This window comes from Microcebus murinus, chromosome 8 (genome assembly GCF_040939455.1).
Source record: "Microcebus murinus isolate Inina chromosome 8, M.murinus_Inina_mat1.0, whole genome shotgun sequence".
Classification (NCBI taxonomy): domain Eukaryota; kingdom Metazoa; phylum Chordata; class Mammalia; order Primates; family Cheirogaleidae; genus Microcebus; species Microcebus murinus.
This window is the reverse complement of record NC_134111.1, coordinates 33,131,003-33,154,434: the sequence shown is the minus strand read 5'-3', so window position 1 is coordinate 33,154,434 and position 23,432 is coordinate 33,131,003. Positions and strand designations below refer to the sequence as shown.

At 38.2% G+C, this 23,432-nt stretch overlaps 1 protein-coding gene across 16 annotated transcripts in view; it reads left to right on the top strand.

Moving 5' to 3' along the window:
- NEB (nebulin) overlaps positions 1-23,432 on the top strand; it is a 210,534-nt gene that overhangs the window by 66,878 nt on the left and 120,224 nt on the right. For 15 of the 16 annotated variants that reach the window (XM_076005527.1, XM_076005534.1, XM_076005530.1 and 12 more), the window contains exons 48-65: positions 527-634; positions 2,564-2,875; positions 3,004-3,210; positions 3,658-3,762; positions 4,922-5,029; positions 7,295-7,606; positions 7,807-8,010; positions 11,894-11,998; positions 13,481-13,588; positions 13,917-14,228; positions 14,653-14,856; positions 15,132-15,236; positions 15,330-15,437; positions 16,623-16,934; positions 17,235-17,438; positions 18,224-18,328; positions 20,892-20,999; positions 22,690-23,001. In XM_076005527.1, coding sequence (XP_075861642.1) covers positions 527-634; positions 2,564-2,875; positions 3,004-3,210; positions 3,658-3,762; positions 4,922-5,029; positions 7,295-7,606; positions 7,807-8,010; positions 11,894-11,998; positions 13,481-13,588; positions 13,917-14,228; positions 14,653-14,856; positions 15,132-15,236; positions 15,330-15,437; positions 16,623-16,934; positions 17,235-17,438; positions 18,224-18,328; positions 20,892-20,999; positions 22,690-23,001 — 3,339 coding nt within the window. The remainder of the gene's footprint in view (positions 1-526; positions 635-2,563; positions 2,876-3,003; positions 3,211-3,657; positions 3,763-4,921; positions 5,030-7,294; positions 7,607-7,806; positions 8,011-11,893; positions 11,999-13,480; positions 13,589-13,916; positions 14,229-14,652; positions 14,857-15,131; positions 15,237-15,329; positions 15,438-16,622; positions 16,935-17,234; positions 17,439-18,223; positions 18,329-20,891; positions 21,000-22,689; positions 23,002-23,432) is intronic. The other variant, XM_076005535.1, reaches the window with a different exon arrangement.

Here is a 23,432-nt window from a genome sequence, read left to right as displayed (position 1 = left end):
TTTTGAAGAATTTGGGGCAAGCCCCATAACGAGGAATGTGCAACATGGATTAGAGAATAAATGCATTGATGTTTTATTTCATTTCCTTTCTTATCCTATCCATAGTTGCTAGGAAATCCTCTAATCTTACCTGTTTTTTCTCTTCTTGTTTTTGAATTCCACAGGGATTTGGAATAGCCAAGACTTCTTTTTTCTTTGACTATGGAATCCACATAATTATATACATAAAAGTGCTGAACGTAAAACAGTGCAGTTTTCTTTTGATATAAGCATATCAAAGTAATTTTTACTTTTTTTGGTATTAATAGTTTAATGAAAATGTTTGATTTTACAGAAGATTTTCTTTCAAACGCATTTTTGTTACTTGCGAGAACATTCAGCCACTGAACCACCCATGAAGCATTCTGCTCAAAAATGCAAAAGATGCCACAGTGCTAGTTTACTCTTCTAAAATATACCCAGGCTTTCCTATTTGGAAAAAGAAAAACCAAAAAAACTATTTTTTTCCCCCTGCCTCTCTTTACAGAAACTCTACAAACTTTCTCTGGAAGAGTCTAGAAAGAAAGGCTACGATCTCCCAAGTGACGCAATTCCCATCAAAGCTGCCAAGGCCTCGAGAGATATCGCAAGCGATGTGAGTCCACAGCAAAGCGGTCACCTGGCTGGGCGTTTCCAGTTGACCGAAATCATAAGGGCTGACGTTCTAGAAACATCGAGTGGATAAAATAGGGGGGAAAGTGTGCGTCACTCTGCTCTGTGAATACTTATTATCTTCCCCATTCTAGCAGTTTAGAGATTCTTAAAAGAAAAGGAGCTCCACAAATACAAAGCCACTCTAAAATCATACTGTGTACCTCATAACTGAACCTGTTCTCATCAGTAAACAACTGGCTGGATGCTTTCTTGGGGCAGCTTTAAAATGCTTAGAACATTCTGCCTTTTTCTATCATTTTTTGTGTTCTTATTATCTACTAAAGGCCTCTTTAGCATGAACAACACAGTATGTGCATGCCTTTGTGTTTTCTCTGGTATTTCGGAAAGAACCGATTGCTAACCACATTATGATCATCATGGATGTCCCTGACTCATGAGAGCTAGGTGCATATTCCTTGGACCTCTGTCACTAAGGCTATAGCTTAGACAAATCCCAAACCCCACAAACCCTCGGCCAATCCCACGGAGGGCTCTCAAGTGTTGCCTGTTAGAAGTGTCCTGGGTTGAGCTGAAATGGCCGGACCTTTGTACCCCCACTTTGATGAGTCCTTGGATGTGGCCATCTGGGAAGGGCACGCTCTCCAGCAGGGCATCTGACACCCAGAGGCGCTCTGCCAAAAGCGGAGGCACTGAGTTTTCCTGGTGAAAGGCTGATGTTATTCTTGCCTGCTGCTTCTTCAGATCTGACTTCCTAACCGGATGTCACATGCAGTGGTGTGCTGGGGTGCTGGTCGTTGGGGCTCATGACAGCCGATAGTTAAATAATTAGGAATTTTGCAAACCAGTTGTTAAGCCACTGGTAGCCTGACATCAGGGATGGCGGGAGTCTTTTCACCACAGAAATTGGCAAACGCTACCAATTAGGGCTTTTTTACGCCCCAGAAAGCTAGTGTCCCAGTACATCACTGTTGTAACCCATCACCTGGTGAAACTCAATTCTTTCATTTGGTCGTTTCCACAACAAATCCACTCACAGGGAGCATTTAATGACTCGGGGGTCCTTGGGTGGAAAGCACATTTCAGAGCACTCTTTTGTTGGGCACCCCTTCCTTCCCCAGCTTTAATTTCTTTCTCCTCTTCTGTCTCTGCTCTTCATCTTCCCCACCTATCCATCCCATCCCATGCCTTCTCATTATCTGAGAACTCCAGATTCTTCTCCCTCTACTCCGCCACAGGAACTTGGCTCTCCCAGCTCCTGTGCCCTAACGTGTACACTCCACCCCACAAGGAGACAGGCAGAGTAGGAAGCTTTCCATGCACCATGATCCCCCCTCTGTAGGAGTTGGGATGATCAATAGTAAAATTTCTTCCCCATTCTAGCAGTTTAGAGATTCTTAAAAGAAAAGGAGCTCCACAAATACAAAGCCACTCTAAAATCATACTGTGTACCTCATAACTGAAACTGTTCTCATCAGTAAACGACTGGCTGGATGCTTTCTTGGGGCAGCATTAAAATTCTTAGAACATTCTGCCTTTTTCTATCATTTTTTTGTGTTCTTATTATCTACTAAAGGCCTCTTTAGCATGAACAACACAGTATGTGCATGACTCAGTGTGGTGCCTCATCACACGATCTGTGTTCTAATCCTTAGTGACCTTAGCAAGTCACTCACCTCTCTGGGTCTCAGCTTACTCATCTGTCAAATGGGGGCAGTAATCAGAACTTTGCTATCCACCTGACGAGGTATAGTTGTGAGTATCACATCACGTAGGTAACCGTGGAAAACACGTTTTGTGAACTGTAGAGCTCTATACAGATATTACTTTTTATGGAATACAGAATATTAACACTAAAATGATTTTTAGTCAAAGGAATTGCTGTGTATACATGTTTATGTTTTCTTCGCAGTATAAATACAAATACAACTATGAAAAGGAGAGGGGGAAAATGGTTGGTTTCCGCAGCCTTAAGGATGATCCCAAGTTAGTCCATTCCATGGAAGTGGCTAAAATGCAATCTGACCGGGAGTACAAGAAAAACTACGAGAAGACGAAGACCAGCTACCACACCCCTGCCGACATGCTCAGCGTCACGGCCGCCAAGGACGCCCAAGCCAACATCACCAACACTAACTACAAGCACCTGATCCACAAATACATCCTCCTCCCGGATGCCATGAGCCTCGAGCTGAGCAGGAATATGAATCACATACAGAGCGATGTAAGGCTCTCTTCTGTTTGCATGGTGCAAATGGAATCCCAGTGTGGAAAGAGAAATAGAGTCTTACCTGCCATACTTTTGCACCTAAATTGATAAAATAAAGTAGAATGTGCTTCTTCTCTTTATAGAATGAGTATAAGCAAGACTACAACGAATGGTACAAAGGGCTTGGGTGGAGTCCAGCCGGCTCCCTAGAAGTGGAGAAGGCCAGGAAAGCAACTGAGTACGCCAGCGATCAGAAATACCGCCAGCACCCCAGCAACTTCGAGTTTAAGAAGCTGTCTGATTCCATGGACATGGTGCTCGCCAAGCAGAATGCACACACCATGAACAAGGTAGAGAGAGCACTTGCCATTCTACACAGCTCCCAAGTGACCAAACGCTAGCAGGCTCTGCTTCTGGTTTGGGAAATTTAAGTCGGGTCCACCACTCCTAGGCAGTGGCAAACAGTTCTAGATCATCTCCCTACACCATTTTCTTCTCCTTCCCACCTGTTGCTTTTTCTTCTCTTGCTCTTCTAATTGGGTTAGAAATTATTTATATTTTTAATTATTATATCTTAAGTACTTTTAATCCATTCTAGAAGATAGAAAATCCTGAAAAGATTATTTTTAAAAATCTGAGTTTGCTTTTAGTGTCTTTTCTGAATTATATGCTACTTTAGTTACTATTTACGACTTAAAATTAAGTACATTCAAGTATTATATATATATATTTTTTTCTTTCCTGTTTGTCCTAAGCATTTATTCAAGTTTGTATGTCTTATTTTTTTCACTTCCTAGTATTTATACACTGTTGATTGGAATAAAGACAAGACCAAGATTCATGTGATGCCTGACACACCAGATATTTTACAAGCCAAGCAGAATCAAACACTGTATAGTCAGGTAAAGCTACATAAAAATTGCCTTTAAGTTGTGCCTTGAAACTTATTAAACTTCCAGAAAGATATAAGAGTGAATAACTGATAGAATGCTGAAGCAGTGATCATGAATGACTCACTGGTTAACCCAGGGATGTTGCAAAACCCGGTGGTTAAGAGCAAGGGCTTCAGCTACAGCCGTATGCCCCATGGAGGCAGGTACTTTGTTTTGTTTCTCTCTGTACTCATTGTGCTTGGTACAAAGTAGGAAATCCATAAATAATTGTTGAAAAAAGTTGCATCAAATAACAGGATGCAGTAGCACGCATCTGAAGTCCCAGCTACTCGGGAGGCTGAGGCAAGAGGATCCCTAGAGCCCAGGAGTGCGGGTCCAGCTTGGGCAATATAGGGAGACTGCCCCCATCTCTAATAAATAAGATAAGTAAATAAATATTGCATCAAACAGACCTGGGATGAGTTTTAGCTTTGCTATTAATGAGTTGTATGATATTGGGCAAATCGCTTACCTATCTAAATCTCAGTTTCCTCATCCCTAAAAGTGGGACCATAAAAATGCCTATGACATTGGAGTGCCATGAGGACAAAATGAGAAATTCCATGTGAGGTTCTCAGCGCAGTGCCTGGCACATAGAAAGTACTGGGTGACTATTAACTATTTTATTTTAATGGTTTTAACACTCATACATCCATTCAATGGATTTGACTAAGGAAGATTTAACTCGTTTATTACTACTTATGAAAGGCATTTTATCATCTATTACTTTTGCCTCTTAGATAATTAAAATTTTGTGACCAGATTTTATTTTTGTTATCAATTATCTTAATATCTGTGTTCAAAATAGTGAGCCCAGACTATACATAACAGCAGAAAGGCTATCTGATATACCTGATGTGGCCATATTGTTTCTGAACAGTAGAGGCTGTGCTCAGATGTACCCCCAGGGAGTCTTAGAGCCAAAAAAATTAAAGCCAGGTCATATGATACTGAGTCAGTACTTCTTCTACTCTTAAACATCTCATTTTGTTTTTATCCATATCTTTTTAAAGATAAGGTAGATGACATTCGAATCTGATACCCACTCTCCGCGTAAACTTTTGCTAAGTAATCTATTGGGGTTTTTTATATAGACAGAATAATGCTAAAGAATTTCTTTAAATTTCAGAAACTCTATAAACTTGGATGGGAAGAAGCTTTGAAGAAAGGCTATGATCTCCCAGTCGATGCAATTTCCGTACAGCTGGCCAAAGCTTCCAGAGACATTGTTAGCGATGTAAGTACTAGTTTGACTTCTAAAAGGATATATTTTTATCTGAATCAGGTAACTTAATGTTGGTAACTATTTTTATAGATAGGCTTTACCTTTCAAGATGTAATGTTCCCTTCATTTTCTCTTACCCTCTTGGTGTACCCAGAATTCACTCTTCTTTCTCACCCTTCGAATATCAAAAGGAACTTCACTTCGTGAGTAGAGGTTGGGCCAGAGGACCTCTAAGATGATCCATTATACTAAGATGCTATATTGTGGGATATTACAGAGAAACCAGAGATTTCAGTTTTCCTCTACTTTGCCTGAAAATAATTTTCCTGTTTTCTGCTTGTCTATTTTAGAACAAATTCAAATGGCCAGATAAACAAATCAAGTACAGAGAGAAAGAGTGCCTAAAGACAGAATCTAACAATAAATTCTAAGAATATAAGGGAAGATTCTATCTCGCTCAATTAATTTGTGGCATTCCAGAAATGGTGGAAAGTTAATTTGATGATATATTATTACTCTCTGGCTTATAGGTCAATCCTTCATTAAAATGAGTTAATGAGGTGATAAACCTAAGGCAATAATGATGCTTGAATGTTCCCCAGAAAATAAACTCATTTTGATTTAGTGTTGTATGCCAAAGATAGTTTAACAATTGAAGAAAAAGGATCAGTAATTTCCTAACACCCCAACATTTGATAGTACCTAATTTCCTTTCATGTGGACCCATTAGTTAGAACATTTTGAAATCTTACTCTAAAATTAAATTAACTATAAGTGGACTTCACCACCATTATAAAGATTGTATCTCCTCTCCATTTCAAATGTTCTTATATTTATAAAATCCCCCAAAATTAGAACTATTTTTATGAGTACTTACTTTAATAAATTGGAATCATAGAACTTAGAAGATAACATAACATTTATTTAATCTAATCTCCCTCTCAGTGTCTTACCTTCTCTCTATCCCAACAGCCTGTGGATATTTTATCTAAATAAAGTAGATATTTTACTTAAATAAAGGATATTTTATCTAAATATTTTACCAATCAGCTCTAGGTCTCCGTTCAACTTCGTGAAGTGGCTTATTTGCCCTTCCACTTGACATCCTCTTCAAACATTTTAAGTTTCTTATTTTGTACTCCTTTGGTTTTAGTCTTATACTCATCATTCTATATTTGTGATTCATCCTATTTTTTCAAAACTCTTCTCAAAATAGAGCGCCTCAAAATTTAGTGTTATTTTCTTGACACAGGAGGTCAGGCCAGAGTGAATGAGCTTACCCATTCCTCATACAGAATCTACAGCACTACTTTATTATAAGCAATTTTATCAGATTGCTTATATTGAGGTTATAGTCCACTTAAACCCCTGAGTATTTATATATAAATAACCATGAAGCTGGATCTCATGAGAGTATAGAACCCACTTCTGTGAGGTATAATATGTGTTCAGCACCTAACATCAAATAAATGCTATTATTATACTCATTATTATCACTATTGTCATTGTCATCCAGTACTAATGTAATTTTTCTCAATTGAATTTAAATACTGGATTTTATTTTTACTCTCTTAAACTGTGGAAAGTCATTTCCACCCATTTGGTAATATGTTGAGCTTTTGTGGAATTTTCTTTCTAATCTAACATACGTAGCTATTTTAAACTACTGCACATGCAAGATGTAGATCCCAAACAGGACAAGGGTATATGACATAACCATATGGCAAACCACTAAGAATTCTGCTGTTTAATAAATAATTCTACACTATTATGTCTGTTTACTGAGTCATGTATCTTCCTAATTTTTCTGTCATTCAGCCCATATATTTTCCCATAAGGATATCATTTTCATAAAAATATCACAAAAGCTTTATTAAATGCTACCCTAAAGTCACCATACACAATGTCCAGCATATCTAAGCATATATTTCTCTTTTTTTAATGTCAGTAGATTTAGTGGTACAAGTGGTTTTTTGATACATGGATGAGTTGTATAGAGGTCTAAGCATATATTTGTGCCTCTAGCTGGAATTGATTTCTCATTATAAACTCCCTTGATATTCTACTACATTCAGTTTTTTGTTTTTGTTTATTTTTTTGGAAGCCTTCACTTAAACAAAGCTTACTCATTTAAGTAAGTAAACATTTCTTACTAAGTTATCATAGACATACCTTCTCTCATTTCAGTTTTGGAAAATAAACATGAAAACAAAGCAAAATGAATTTAACTTAGCCTTTATTTATGTTAATAAAGAACTGTGTTTCCTCTGATTTCAGTTTAAATACAAACAAGGCTACCGAAAGCAACTTGGCCACCATATTGGATTCCGGAGTCTTCAAGATGACCCGAAGCTTGTGTTGTCCATGAATGTAGCCAAAATGCAGAGTGAAAGAGAATACAAGAAGGACTTTGAGAAGTGGAAAACCAAGTTCTCCAGCCCTGTGGACATGTTGGGAGTGGTGCTGGCCAAGAAGTGTCAGGCGTTGGTCAGTGACGTAGACTACAAGAACTACTTACACCAGTGGACATGCCTACCCGACCAGAATGATGTTATTCAAGCTAAAAAAGTTTATGAACTACAAAGTGAGGTCAGTTTCTGTTGAATTCCATATCTTACGTATTACTTTGTATTTCATATGGGTAGCCATTTAGTCGTAGAGATGCAGAAACTGGAAAGAGGAGTTATTGTTGAAAATCTAATGTGCATCTGTTTGTAATGCAGCCAATCACTTGAGTCAAGGGCCCAGGGGAGAATGGGATTTTGATGGCTTGCTCTGTCTTTTCACAGAATTTGTATAAGTCTGACCTTGAGTGGCTGAGAGGCATAGGATGGAGTCCCCTGGGTTCTTTGGAGGCAGAAAAAAATAAGCGGGCTTCAGAAATCATCAGTGAGAAGAAATATCGTCAGCCTCCAGACAAAAACAAGTTCACCAGCATTCCTGACGCCATGGACATAGTTCTGGCAAAGACCAATGCCAAAAACAGGAGTGATGTGAGTAACTTTTGGAAATGAATAAAATATATTATAGTGCCTGCTACCTGGTAGTGGCTCAATAACATTTACTGAGTTTGTGAGTAGAATAGCAAAGCATTGCATCACACGGCACAGCATAATGGTTTCTATAGAGTTGCTTTATTTGAATTATCAACTATCCTACATTGAATCATGTAAAAATAGGTTAATGTTGATTGTTGTCACCCAAAGCTTATTTTATTTCATTTTTATTTAACGAGGATGTAATAATAAAACTATTGAACATTCTTTCTTTGAAACTTGAGGGCATGAAAGCTCCAAATTTTTTGGTTAGGGCACAGTGTATGAGGGGAAAGATTCTGAGCAACTTACACAGGCATGGTGGGTATGTTATAAAGAGTGTATTTGCTACTAAATGATTATAATGCATTTAGTGTAACTGAATCAAAATAACTTGATAATTCTATGTCACAGTCAACAAATATACATTCCATATTCAACTTTTTTTTTCAGCACTGACACCAGTGTCTAGCACATAGTAGGTGCTTAATAAATATTTATTGAATAAAGTAAATGAAAGATAGTAGTGTGGAGTAATTCTATGCAAAGAAGGAAAAGATTACTCATCACTGTTCTGCTAAAAGCCTAACCCTGAACATTACAGAAAGTTGAATTATGAACAGTGAGATTCTGGAGCTGGTAAGAAAGTTTAAATAGATATACATTAGTCTTATCATCTGGGTCTTAGGAAGATCTAAATATATATACCATATGTAATATGCTATATATTTAATATATCATATATAGGGAGGTTTTAAAATAATATATAAGCCCATAATCAGCTTATAGTGAGTATCAGAAAATTGTAGCTGCTCTCTTCCCTACCAACTCCCCACAGAACTTTTGAAAACATTTACTATACATTTCCAGAGTGTATAGTAAATACTGACCTGTCAGCTTCATTATGAATGTTTAAGTATTCGTTTGTTCTTTTATTGTTTTTATGATGGCAGTTTGAATCCAACAGACTAAGGCAAGACATTTGTGCAAAATATTAATATGTCCCCTTTCTTAGAATCCAAGTTTCTTTTCTCACCATGAAACAGGAGAGAAAAAGCTATGAACTAATAAGGTGACCAAGAGAGAAGCCATAGGTCATAAAGTTTATCAACGTCAATGCCCCAGGACAGAATTCTCCAACAGTGCTCTAATTTCAGGAATGCTGAGATATTGATCCACTCAGGCCTCAGGACAGCTAGGCAGAACCTGGGCCACTCGGGGTCCTTGAGCCTGCTGTCTCTCCTTTTGAATAGACCGATATATCTAGCCCAGTGCAAATAATATTAGCATTTTCTCTGTGTTCCATAGCGTGAAAGTGCTACATGCCATTGAAGAAATGGTGTAGCTTAGTGGTTCTCCACCAGGGACAGTTTTGTCCCACTGGGGACATTTAGCAACATCTAGAAACATTTTTAGCTTTCACAACTTGGGGGTGACATGCTATTGGCATCTAGTAGGGAGAAGCCAGGGACACTACCAAATTTCTCACAAGGCACAGGGCAGCCCTCCACAACCAGGAACCCAGTGTACAATATCAATAGTTAGGCTGGGCGAGGTGGCCCATGCCTATAATCTTAGCACTCTGGGAGGCCAAGGCTGGTGGATTGTTTGAGGTCAGGAGTTCGAGACCAGCCTGAGCAAGAACAAGACCCCGTCTTTACCAAAAATAGAAAAAAATTAGCCAGGCATGATGGCTCATGCCTGTAGTCTCAGCTACTTGGGAGGCTGAGGCAGGAGGATCTCTTGAGCCCAGGAGTTTGACGTTGCTGTGAGCTAGGCTGATGCTATGGCACTTTAGCCTAGGCAACAGTGTGAGACTCTGTCTCAAAAAAAAAAAAAATTCAATAGTTATAAGGTTGAGAAACTCTGGTGTTACTTAATTAGAAAAGTTAGTGCAGAACTGGTATAAATGTATAAGGAGATTAACCAGCCTTGCTTTGTTTTGGTCCTGAAGGTCTTAATCAGCTTCTCTGAGTTATATGCACTGTAATAATCATGTTCAGGAAAAAAAAGTGCCAACCCCACACATCTCACATTGTATGCTTCAAAGAAAAATTAATAAGTCCAAGAAATCAATGAGATTTTTCAAATTTTTATATTGAAATAATTTCAGGCATACAGAAAAATTAAAAAAATGGTACATATAATTCATATGTATGTACATACACACATACACACATACACACCTTCACCCAGATTTCCTAAATGTAAATATGTTGTCACATTTGCTTTCTCTATCTTTCCTCTTTCTTTCTCTGTGTTTTTTCTCTCTTTCATATTTATGTCTACATCCATATATCTATATGAGAAAGTAAGCTGCTTCATGGTCCCCCCTACCCCTAAATATTTCAGTGTATATTTCCTGAAAATAAAACATTCTTTTACATAATCACAGTGCAACGATCATAATCACAAATTTAATTTTGACTAGTCCACTAGTCTACAATACTAGTTGATCGAATTTATTTGATTTTATCACTAATGTCCTTTATAGCAAAAGAAAATAATTTTCTTTCATCCAGGATTTAATCCAAGACCACACATTGCATTACTTGCCATGTCTTTAGTCTCTTTACTTTACACTTGTTTCTTACTATTTCTTTGTCTTCCAAGTCCTTGATATTTGTCAAGAGTATAGGCTAATTATTTTGTAGAATCTCCTTCAGTGTGGGTTTTCTAGTGTGCCCTTATGATTAGATTCATATTATGTCTTTTTTTTTTTTGAGACAGAGTCTCACTTTGTTGCCCAGGCTAGAGTCATTGCCATGGCGTCAGCCTAGCTCACAGCAACCTCAAACTCCTGGGCTCAAGCAATCCTACTGCCTCAGCCTCCCGAGTAGCTGGGACTACAGGCATGTGCCACCATGCCTGGCTAATTTTTTCAATATATATCAGTTGGCCAATTAATTTCTTTCTATTTATAGTAGAGACGGGGTCTCGCTTTTGCTCAGGCTGGCATCGAACTCCTGACCTCAAGCAATACGCCTGCCTTGGCCTCCCAGAGAGCTAGGATTACAGGCGTGAGCCACCGCGCCCGGCCCAGATTATGTTTTTTTAGCAGGATTTCACACATGTCTTCCTCAGTATCTCATATCAAGAGGCACAGAATATCAATTTGTCCCACTATTGATAATTTTAACTTTGATCACTTGGTTAAAATGATATTGTCATGTTCCTTCACTAACAAGTAACCGTTTTATCCTTTGTAATTGTTAAATTATCTGGCTGTAATATTTTCTGACAGTGTAGAAATATTATGGTTTTCATCAGATTTTCATCTCCCAGTTTTAGTAAATCAGTGAGATTTTCATTTGGGTACCTTTGTCATTTGTTGAAGATAGACATAAGGATGGCTCTGGGATATCCAAGAGATTTTGATAAATTTTCAAATCCTAATCTTCCAAAATAATCATGAGGTATTGCAATAAATAGTAAGCCACATAGGAAATGAGACTGCTTAATTTCTAGGCATACTTTCAATAAGTCATCTTTTAAGAAGGCCAGGACTATATCCTAATTAAATATTAGGGGGACTTTACAACCCATAGATGGAGAACTCTGTTCCATTTGATGATGTTGGCAACCCAAACACCTGGGTTGGTTTCTTACACGCAGGATTATCTTAACTTTGGAAAGATAAGCCCTAATCTGTATTTTGAAAGGCAATTATGTCCCAGATAAGTCAAGAAAGATTGCTTCTATTTTCTTCTTATGTTGTCTGTTTATGTTACTAATTCCGTATAATGTTTAATTCAGATGAATTCAGTAATTCTTTTTGAAGTCAACTATGTCATTCACTAATCTAACAACACCACTGAAAAGTTCTTCTCTCTCATTTTAGAGACTTTATAGAGAAGCTTGGGACAAGGACAAGACTCAGATCCACATCATGCCTGACACACCTGACATTGTTCTGGCTAAAGCAAACTTAATCAACACAAGTGATGTAAGTTTCCAAATTTGGCATGTGTTTTCAGAGTGCTCACTTTAATTGCTTCTGAGTCAGTGAAGTTGTTTGGAAGTTCTTTTGAATCCCTGAATCATTTTAATTAATAAACTACATGTGACTTAGATTTCTTATTTAATGGTCTTCAGATTGAACATCACAATGTTGGCAGTCCTCATCTCAGGCCATGTTGGAAGCCACAGTCTCTGTTCCTTGCAGTCTATTATTACACATATCATCATAATGTAATGGTTTCTGTCACTCTCCCCAATGTGGACCAGGCAATCCTTTCAGGCAGAGACAATTCTGATTGAATCTGCAGTTGCTTACCCAGCATTCTACCTGACATATAGCAGATACTCAATGAAATTTTGGATGAGGAAACATACAAAACCATGCAGGAGAATTTCACTTTTATTTTTATTTCCATCATAGCATAAACTCCTGAAATGGATAGATATAAAAATTAAATGTTTTAAAAGCAAATTCTAAACTCTGATAGAACGACTTTAACATTAGAGAATGTATTAATTAAAGTAAAATGCCATGAAGGACTAAATTATAAACACAAGTCCAACATCAATAGGCATTTTAAATAATCTGGTGTCTGGATAAAAGTGAATTTAAATTATATTCTCAAGTATTTTATTATGTCACAAATCTGAAGAAACAAATTATTTCACTTAAGACTTTTTATTCGTTATTTGTGAGACAGACACTATTTCACAATGCATTAACTACACGGAAGAAATAGCCCCTGAGGTGTGATTTTTTCCCCACAAGAAGGGTTATATGGAAAGGCATTGCTCTTTTCTAATAAAAACTAACAAAACCTTCAATGTTAGTTGGAAAACTGCACCTAAATAATATTTCATTTCATTTTTCTATCAATTTAATACTGCCTGATTCTCGCAAGAACAGTCATGCACCACATAACAACATTTCAGCCAATGACTATTCATGTATACAAAAGTAGTCTCATAAGATTATAATACCATATTTTTACTGTACCTTTTCTATGTTTAGATACACAAATACTTACCATTGTGTTACAATTGCCTGCAGTATTCAGTGCAGTAACAAGCTGTGCAGGTTTGTAGCCTAGGAGCAATAGGCTATAGCATATAGCCTAGGTGTGCAGTAGACTATCCCATCTAGGTTTGTGTAAGTACACTCTATTATGTTCACACAGTGATGAAATCAGCTAAGAATGCATTTCTCAGAACACATCGCAGTCCTTAAGCAATGTATAACAGTATTTGGGAAGAGCTGACATTTAATTTTAATCTGGGTAATTGAAGAGCTTTAAAGTTCAAAACAGGATCATTAGCAATCAATGTAATTTCCAATTACATTTGAGTATTCTGGAGCATAGATACCATTCTCACGGACACTTAAACTATTTAGCACATTGAATTCATTATGCTGCCTTTGTCTATGGAGAACAGTTTTTCCCAAAGTGATTTCTTCATTTCTTAACAGAAACTCTACCGAATGGGTTATGAGGAGCTGAAGAAAAAAGGTTACGATCTTCCTGTTGATGCCATACCCATCAAAGCAGCGAAAGCCTCCCGGGAAATTGCCAGCGAAGTAAGCCTTTATCCTCTGTTGATATTGATGTGATTGCAATTTATCTCTTCAAAGCAGTCTCAATTTAATTTTAAATTGAACAAAATCTAAGGGGTAGCATTGAAACAGAGCAAAATGATGCTAGACATACAGTGTGGAATGCGGATAAGATCAAGGATGCACTTATTATATATGGAATTTGTAGTTGAATTTAGCCTTTAATCGTTCTTACTGAAAAACTCTCTAGGCTTAGTAGAATATTTAGAGTTAATGTGCTTTGTAACTTGCCATAAAGTTGGCAACACAGGTTAATCTTGAAAGGAATAAGAGGCATTTTTTTTTTCTTTAGTACAAGTACAAAGAAGGCTTTCGAAAGCAGCTTGGCCACCACATTGGAGCCAGGGACATCAAAGACGACCCCAAAATGATGTGGTCCATGCACGTGGCCAAGATCCAGAGTGACCGGGAGTACAAGAAGGACTTTGAGAAGTGGAAGACCAAGTTCAGCAGTCCAGTGGACATGCTGGGCGTGGTGCTGGCCAAGAAGTGCCAGACCTTAGTCAGTGACGTGGACTACAAGAACTACCTGCACCAGTGGACGTGCCTGCCCGACCAGAATGATGTGATCCATGCCCGGCAAGCCTATGACCTTCAGAGCGATGTGAGTCTAAGGTTTTTCTTTGTCCAACAAAACATTATGTCTGCTTTCTTCAGTAGGAAAGTCCTCTTATAGCGAGGGGGTTGAATTTACACAACTGAGCTCCCCTTCCCTGGACAAATGTCCAAGCGCTAGCGAGTCACGCCAACATGTAGAGGCACCATAATTCCACAAACAGCGAGCCAGAAAAGACCCCATTGCTTTGGTGGAGGTCTCTAGATTGTTGATCTAGGCAATGTGCATCTGTTTCAAATGTTTTACAAAATTTACTTCTGATCTACATATATTTTGTTGATTTATTATTCCTACCAAATTTTTAAAAATTTCTCAATATTCAAGTATTAAAATATATTATATATATAGTATGAACATTTATTTCTTTAAGGACATATGCTTACATTTAGTGGTTTATCACTTGCAATTGCAGAATTTGTACAAGTCTGACCTGCAGTGGCTAAGAGGCATTGGCTGGTTGCCCAGTGGTTCTCTAGAGGATGAGAAAAACAAAAGAGCCACCCAGATCTTGAGTGACCATGTTTACCGTCAGCACCCAGATAAGTTCAAGTTTTCCAGCCTTATGGATTCCATACCGATGGTTTTGGCAAAAAACAATGCTATTACCATGAATCATGTAAGTCCTTTGTTTGAGGGGGGTATTAATTTTTTTTTGAAAACACTAAAATCTGTTTCTATCAAAAAATTACATTCCATTCTTTTGTTTGATATTAATGTGGTTTTAAGTAGGCATTGTGCTTCTTACTGACAAGAGACATCTAGACCTGAAAGTGTCACAAATACCAACTCACAGAGCAGAATTTCTTTATTCTCAATAAGAATCAGACTACTTTCATGTGTTCGTCTATTCATTACCAGCCTGTACTAGTGATATCTTTTTATTTTTCTTAGCGCCTCTATACAGAAGCTTGGGATAAAGATAAAACCACGATTCACATTATGCCAGACACCCCTGAAGTTGTACTAGCTAAACAAAACCAAATAAATTACAGCGAGGTAAGCAATATTCATGAATATTCACGGTGCATGATATATTTTCCTTACAATGCATTTGTAAATCCAATTTATGACTGCGTGTATCTGTTTTAGAAACTATATAAACTTGGCCTAGAAGAAGCCAGGAAGAAAGGCTATGATATGCGGCTAGATGCCATTCCTATCAAGGCAGCCAAGGCTTCCAGAGACATTGCCAGTGAAGTAAGTACAACCAGAAAATTCTTTGCCTTAGTGCTGGCCCAAAGATTTTTTTTCTCTCTCCTTGATTTATAGTGGAGCAAGTAAGCTATTAGGGTAAAGCTGTTGCTAACAGTTTATTTTTTCAGTAAATGACTTAAAATAATGGTAATGAAATTCCCAACACAAAGGCCAAATTCAAGCCATGATTGAGTCCACGGGGACATGCATTTCAAAATATCCCTTTGTTGCTGAGCAAAGCATTGGATACTCAGCAATAGCTCAGATAATTTTTTTGGCTTTTCCAATGATGTATTTCTTTTTTTATACTTTGATAGATTTGGAGGTACAAGTGATTTTTTTTTTGTTACATAGATTAATTGTGTAGTGGTAGTGGTTGGGTTTCAGTACACCTGTCACCTGAGTAGTGTTTATTATACCTGATATGTAGTAATAGTTTTTCTTCTCTCACCCCCCACCCACCCATACCCTCTGGTATATTTCTTATATACAATCAGACTCATTGCAGGGTTCCTTCAAAACCCAACTTATGCTCTATAAACCAAGGAATCTACAAAGGCTGTGTGAATAGGAACATTATTCAAAGTTCAACCATCTATGTGGATCATGTTTATCTCTGTATCCAGTGATTGGCTGTGGATATTGGCTTTCTTTAAAAGTATTTCTACCAATTTTATTCTTCCATTTCTTTTGTCCATGAAGTCAAAAATATATTTTTCCTTTATTTGCAAAATATGGAAATTAATCATTATAATTTAAAAATAAATATTTGAAAAGCAGAAAAGAATGAAATATATTAATGGACACCCATAGAATGAAATGCCTGCTGCCATTATAAATCATACTTATGAAGAATATTTGACATAGAGAAATGCTTATATAATAACTGAAAAGAACAGGCACAAACCCATATATAGTATGATTCCTAATTTTATTCTCCCCATACACATGCACCATAAAAAATTAACTCTGAGTGGCAGAATCGTGTATTAAATTTTATTTTCTTTTGGGGGATATATATTGTATATTTTATTTATTTTCCAAATGGTTTATAAGATGCATACGTTGTATATAATTTATATATTTGGGGAAAGTCATTATTTTTTTATGAAGAGGAAAATTTAGACCTAGTAATTGCTTTTTACCAAAAGTTCAAACAGGTGACTATCAGTCTTTTCCTTCTTCTAGTTCAAGTACAAAGAAGGTTATCGCAAGCAGCTTGGCCACCACATTGGTGCCCGAGCCATCCATGACGATCCCAAGATGATGTGGTCCATGCACGTGGCCAAGATCCAGAGTGACAGGGAGTACAAGAAGGACTTTGAGAAGTGGAAGACCAAGTACAGCAGCCCAGTGGACATGCTGGGAGTGGTCCTGGCCAAGAAATGTCAGGCCCTGGTCAGTGACGTGGACTACAAGAACTACCTGCACCAGTGGACGTGCCTGCCCGACCAGAATGACGTGATCCACGCCCGGCAGGCCTATGACCTCCAGAGTGATGTGAGTACTGAGGATCATAAACACATGGAAATCTGGGAAATCAGTGAATTAACTCCCTTTGGAGGAGATCACAATAGGTAGCACCAAGCCCACCAGCCCCTGCAAGTGGAGAACAGCATGCCTTCCTTTTTTGGGATTGTTAATTCTTTAACCCTCCAGACCAAAATGGAATATTGTCTAATGCTCTGCCTGTCCACCAGACTATATTTTAGAGAGTACTTTTACTTGATTTCATACCCTTCAGACGAAAATGCATTTCCAATGCAGGAATAAGTATTTATTGACTATTTGTGTCAACAGAATATGTACAAGTCAGATCTCCAGTGGCTGAGAGGCGTCGGCTGGGTGCCCATTGGCTCTTTGGATGTGGAAAAATGCAAAAGGGCAACTGAAATTTTGAGTGATAAAATCTATCGCCAGCCTCCAGACCAATTCAAATTTACCAGCGTGACTGATTCTCTGGAACAAGTGTTGGCCAAGAATAATGCCATCACTATGAACAAGGTGAGGCTTCAAATTTCAGAAAAGCAAGATGGGGGCACCTAAACTAAATCAATGAAAAAGATGCATTATCAGGAAAAGAGAGCACTGAGCAACAAAAGGCATCTACCATCTGTCTATTTATCATCTACTTTATATATGTCATTTATATTCTGATAATTACTGCAGTTACTGTTTCATGGTTTTGATATAATGGCATATTTTTATAGAAAAATAGTCTTTGCCTAAAAGATTCTTATTCTCACTTTCCTTTTAATTAACATACATTTCAGATTATCAAAAGGCACTTATAAATATCTGTTCCACCATGAACTAATTACTTAAAGATGTGAATAAAATACATGATGTGTAAAAAAATCATCATTTGTGTCAGTACAGTGGCTCACGCCTGTACTGTTCCACTCTGGGATCTGAGTGCTAGGAGCTGAGGGGGGAGGATCATTTGAGTTCAGGAGTTTGAGAACAGCCTGAATAGGAGTGAGACCCCATCTCTACTAAAAATAGAAAAAATTAGCTGGGCATGGTGGCACAGCGTGTTGGCATGCACCTGAAGTCCCAGCCACTTGGAAGGCTAAGGCAGGAGGATTGCTTGAGCCCAGGAGTTTGAGGTTGCTGTGACCTGGTCTGATTCCATGGCACACTAGCATGGGCAACAGAGTGAGACTCTGTCTCAAAAAAAAAAAATCACCATTTGTTTTTTTTGGTTACACAGTTTTTGTGACTCTGAAATTCCTATTAATTATACATGGAACTTTTTTCCTGATGAATGCATGTATTTTCTTTGATAGCGTTTATACACAGAAGCCTGGGACAAAGACAAGACTCAGGTCCACATAATGCCAGACACACCAGAAATTATGCTGGCAAGAATGAACAAAATCAACTACAGTGAGGTGAGAGCAGATGCTAATTCTTTGATATTTGCATGCTATTTCTTATTTCAATTGATCTGTTCCATTGTGATATAATACCAAACGGCAGCTTTATAAAGAATCTTTTTTTCTAGCTTCATGTGAATAACAACTCTTGCATTTCTCATAAATATTAAACTTTAAGTAATATGAATAATCGCTTGGGAAGTACAAATTACAAGAACTAATGATTTAAGCAGTAACCATAAAATTATATAGACCATATTATTTTATTAATTTTTAAAGTTAGGAAATTTGCAGTAGACCAAATATACATGTATCTTCCCCCTTATGCTAAAGCATAGCTCTAGTAAACATATTTTCTGTATATTGTTCCTAAATTATAGTTTAGGGACAAAATTTAAAATTTTTAGTGTATAAGATTATAGTCAAGGACTAAAATCACAGTACCACCAAGTAACAGTGAGAGAGAGAGAGAGAGAGAGAGAGAGAGAGAGAGAGAGAGAGAGAGAGAGAGACTCCTGCTCTGTGCATATGTTAGCAAGCCCATTTCCTTTTCACTTTCAGTGAGCATAGGGCCACGTGCCCTCATCCCAGAAACACAGATGCTTAGGCAGAGAGGTCAGCCTTGATCCAGTACAGAAATTCGCCTCCCCCGTGCAATGGGTTGCTGGACTGCCTTTGCTTAAGAAGTCTCAGTGACAAGGAATTTATCTCATAGATCAGGCCATTTGTTTTGGAAAATGTATTATTAGAAAAGGCTTCCTATGTATTGAGTCACAACACTTCTCTCTGCAAATCCACATAGCCCTTGGAAGCCATGCAGAACAGATCTGTGCCCACCCCAGAGAAGGAGCCTTCTCTGCCACCTGCACCCCAGTTCTCTTTCTAATCCACGTTCCGGGGCCTTCCTCACGTGACATCCCTGGTATAACGTGACTCTCAGAACTGAACAAAATACTGTGAGTGAGGACTGACTGGTGTAGGATATAGTCGATTATCATATTTTCTCTTCTGGACATTTGACTTCCATTTTTATACCCTGTGCTCCCTGGGCACATTGGCAGCTGTCACTGCTGGTGCACACAGACCTTGGGATCCACTGAAACTCACAGATATCTTATGTAGGTTAAAGCTACGTTTCCTTTATCCTGCATTTAGGCATTTGGTCATTTATCTCAGTTCAAAGATTGACATTTATCTCTATGCAATTTCTTCTTCTTAGACTGAACCTGTGTGTTTAAGCCTGTGGAGATTTTTGTGAATCTAAGATTCTGTCTGCAGAGTATTAGTTACCCAGCTTTGTGCCACCAGCAAGGAAAATATTGTTGCTTTGGCAGAATAGATCAACAGAATATCGCTCTTCTGTGGAATATCATCTAGAGAATTTAGATAGGATTGCCACCATCTTAAGTAATTTCATTTTTGTGGTGATACTGCAATTTTAGTGCTTATGTAAGAAGTAGCTCTCAATTGTCACCAAAAACTAAAAGCATCAAGTCCTTGTGTCAAATCAGAAAGGATTGAATTTTTAGCTAAACCTGTAGTATAGGTCCTATATTGTTGTTCCTAGAAAGCATGTGTTGTATGTGCAGAAATTTCAGGAGACAAAGAGACCCCTGCGTCTAGCCACTTGGCATTTCTGGAATTTCTCAAGTCTGTCTCTTTGGAAAAGCTCAGAAACCAGGACGTGCCCAACGGCATTCCCCTCTGATGTGGAGAAGAAGAGAACGTTTGTGTTGGTTCCCTATATTCTGTAGAACGAAGCACCAACTTCTTATCTTAAAATCAGGTGTCCGACTCCAGACTCTCCTCAGTCCTCTCCTGCCACGTGTCGCTGGGGCCTCACCCCACTTCCTTCAATACCCCTGTCCTTCCACCGCCCTATGCCTTGACGCGTGTGATTTCCTCAGCCTTTGACATCTACTGAAACCCTGCTCATCACTCAAGGTCCAACTCAAAGGTCACCCCATCTGCAAGGACTTCCCTGATCCTCTAAGTCAGAGTAAATGACTCCTTCCTGGAGCTCTTCCTTAATAACGTGGTTTGACTTGTCAGCCGTCGGTTCCACGGGTTTTCAATCTTTCCATCAGTTCTCCCAGGAACCTTAAGTTGAAAGAGGTCTCAACCTCATCTTTGATTCCCAAGTACCTCACACAGTCACAGTCCATAGGCAGTGCAGAATAAACGTGAACTGAATTCATTGCGATGGTCAGTAGTTCATCAGGTCTTTGTCTTCTATCCACATTTTGCCACCTTAGACCTGTGAGTTTCATCTTAATTTTTTCCAGTAATTTTCAAACCCGATTCATTGTTTTAACTAAAAATTTTAAAACAATATTTAATATGTACATCTAGTTAATTCAACATAAGCTTTACAGTGAAAAATAAAGGTGCAGTGGTCTCCATAGGCATCATTTTTAAGTCTTCACTTTAGCAAACATGCAGAAGGCTTAGAACTTTCAGAAGTAAGATTATTGTAGGCATTATCTCTGGAGAACTTAGTGAATTATTTCAGTTCTCAATCAGTTTTTAGATATGAATGTCAACACCTAACTGATTTTTGTTTTTTGCCCCAATTTAGAGTCTTTACAAACTTGCCAATGAAGAAGCAAAGAAGAAAGGCTATGATTTGCGAAGCGACGCCATCCCAATAGTGGCGGCCAAGGCCTCCAGGGACATCATCAGTGACGTGAGTTGTCAGTTCTCTTCTGAGTATGTGATCAGTCTGCTGTGACATTTTCACCAAACTAAATCTTGAAAAAGAACTTTCCTGGACCTTTGAAAATATATCCTGATGTATTTGTGTGGGAATTTTCAAAAGCCTAGTTTTGGGGAAAATGAAAACATGATGCTCGTAAAAGGGGTTTGTAACCTGTAGGATACAGCATCTTTGGTGAAAACTGGTCTACTGAGAATAGAGAAAGATTCATTCATGTGTGACTGTTAGAGTGCAGCTGCAGGCCTGGAGATGCTAATATAAAAGTTATCGTTATGCATGTAAAAAAGCATACAGAAAGTGTAACTCGTAAACTTAAGTTCTCCCAATGAGAATCAGGGCCCGGCTTTGTGTAGCATTTTAATATACAATATTTAAAAATGCATAGGACACTTGCTATTGCAATTCAACCTTGCAAGATTACAAAAGGAAGGTAGCTGATTGGTGCTAGAGGTGGCTGCTGACCCAAGCACACGCCTTTATCAATAGCTCTTGGCCATGTAGCACGTACTTCCCAGAGTAAAAAAACTATCATCTTTTCCCCATCCTTAGTGATTCTTGAGGAACAGAATACTGCTGTGAAAATCAAGGCCCACTATTCAAGATTATAGTAATATGTAATATGTTGTCCTTTATGTTGGAATATCATGTTAGTGACTCACTTTATATTGCACCCTCCCAGCAAACGGACTTATGCCAATAATAATAAATAATGAAACAATAATTACCAAGAAGTATTGAGAACTCTGTGCTAAGAGCTTTACATGCATTATCTCCTTTATTCTTCATAATGACCCTGAGATGTAGATTTCATCATTATCCTCATTTTGTAGATTATTTAAGCAACTTACCTAAATTAAACTCTTAGTGGGTGGTGGAGTTGAGACTCCAGACAGCCTCATTCTTTTCCACTGTACCATATTGCCTCCTGCTGATTCACCTATACTTTCTCAGGCAGTCGTCTTTGAGACTAGAAGAATGTATTTTTGGATAATTGGCTTAGATTCCAGAATCAAGTCACTGGACGTGAATAATAAAAATGTTGTTGGCCCATGTGAGGCTAGAACCCATGGCCTTATTAGGAGCATGCTCTGACCAGTTGGGATGCTGCAATAGCTTTACTAGCATAGTGAGTTTTCAAAATGATGCCAAAAATTTGCCTCTGCCACTGTGCATGAATCCAATAGGAAATAATGAATTCTCCTCTGTTGCTACTACAGGTAGTTCTTGACATAGAGTACATCATGCTTGTAGGAGCCAGTCACTCATTTTACTGCTTATTAAATACACAATACCACCAAATGCATCCCTTTCCTGATATGCTTTTATATATAGGATACAATTCTCCAGCTTCCCTGTTCAAATGGCCTCTCCCTGACTTCCACAGGTTACCTTCCCCAAGCAGAATGGTGTGTGCTTACTGTTTCCAGAACTGTTCCTTATCACCAGGCTATCGGTGATTTTGCATATATACTACAATTATATGAATTTTATCTATTTTACTACCTTGACAGGCTTCCAGGATAAAGGCCAGGCTACTGGCTTGAGTTGGTCCTTATTAACAAAAGTCAAGTGAACTATGATATAAGCAAGATGGTTTTGTATAGACTTGTGGTCTCCAAGAGTTTATAATAAAAACCTGATGTGTGCATTTTCATTTCAGTACAAATATAAAGATGGTTACCGCAAGCAGCTTGGCCACCACATTGGAGCCAGGGACATTCATGATGACCCCAAGATGATGTGGTCCATGCATGCGGCCAAGATCCAGAGTGACCGGGAGTACAAGAAGGACTTCGAGAAGTGGAAGACCAAGTTCAGCAGCCCCGTGGACATGCTGGGCGTGGTGCTGGCCAAGAAGTGCCAGACCTTAGTCAGTGACGTGGACTACAAGAACTACCTGCACCAGTGGACGTGCCTGCCCGACCAGAATGACGTGATCCACGCCCGGCAGGCCTATGACCTTCAGAGCGATGTGAGTGCAGCGTCTTTAAAGGAGCTGTGTGTAGAAATGATTCAGACCATGTGAAAGTTATCTTTTACATGCAATCCATTGGCCTACTCTAGTTAAGATTTACTGACCAGCGAATAAGATTTGAATCAGAGTGCAGTTTTATTGCTTTGTTATAAATACATTGATAGGGTTCATAATTTAAAATAAAAATGTATAAGGTGGACTTGATCCTAATTAAAACAAAACTGGAATGAAGTTATGTTAGAATTCAGGGTCCACTAGAGGGAGACATTTTCTTGTATTCTTTTAAGGGAAAAAGGCATATTTTTATTTTAAAAAGAAGTTACTTTGGAATTTGTTTTTGGTTTCCTTACAAAACAAGTGAGTTTATAATTATTAGAATGCTAATGCCTACTACAACGCTAAATGCTATTCTTATGAAATTAAAGGAG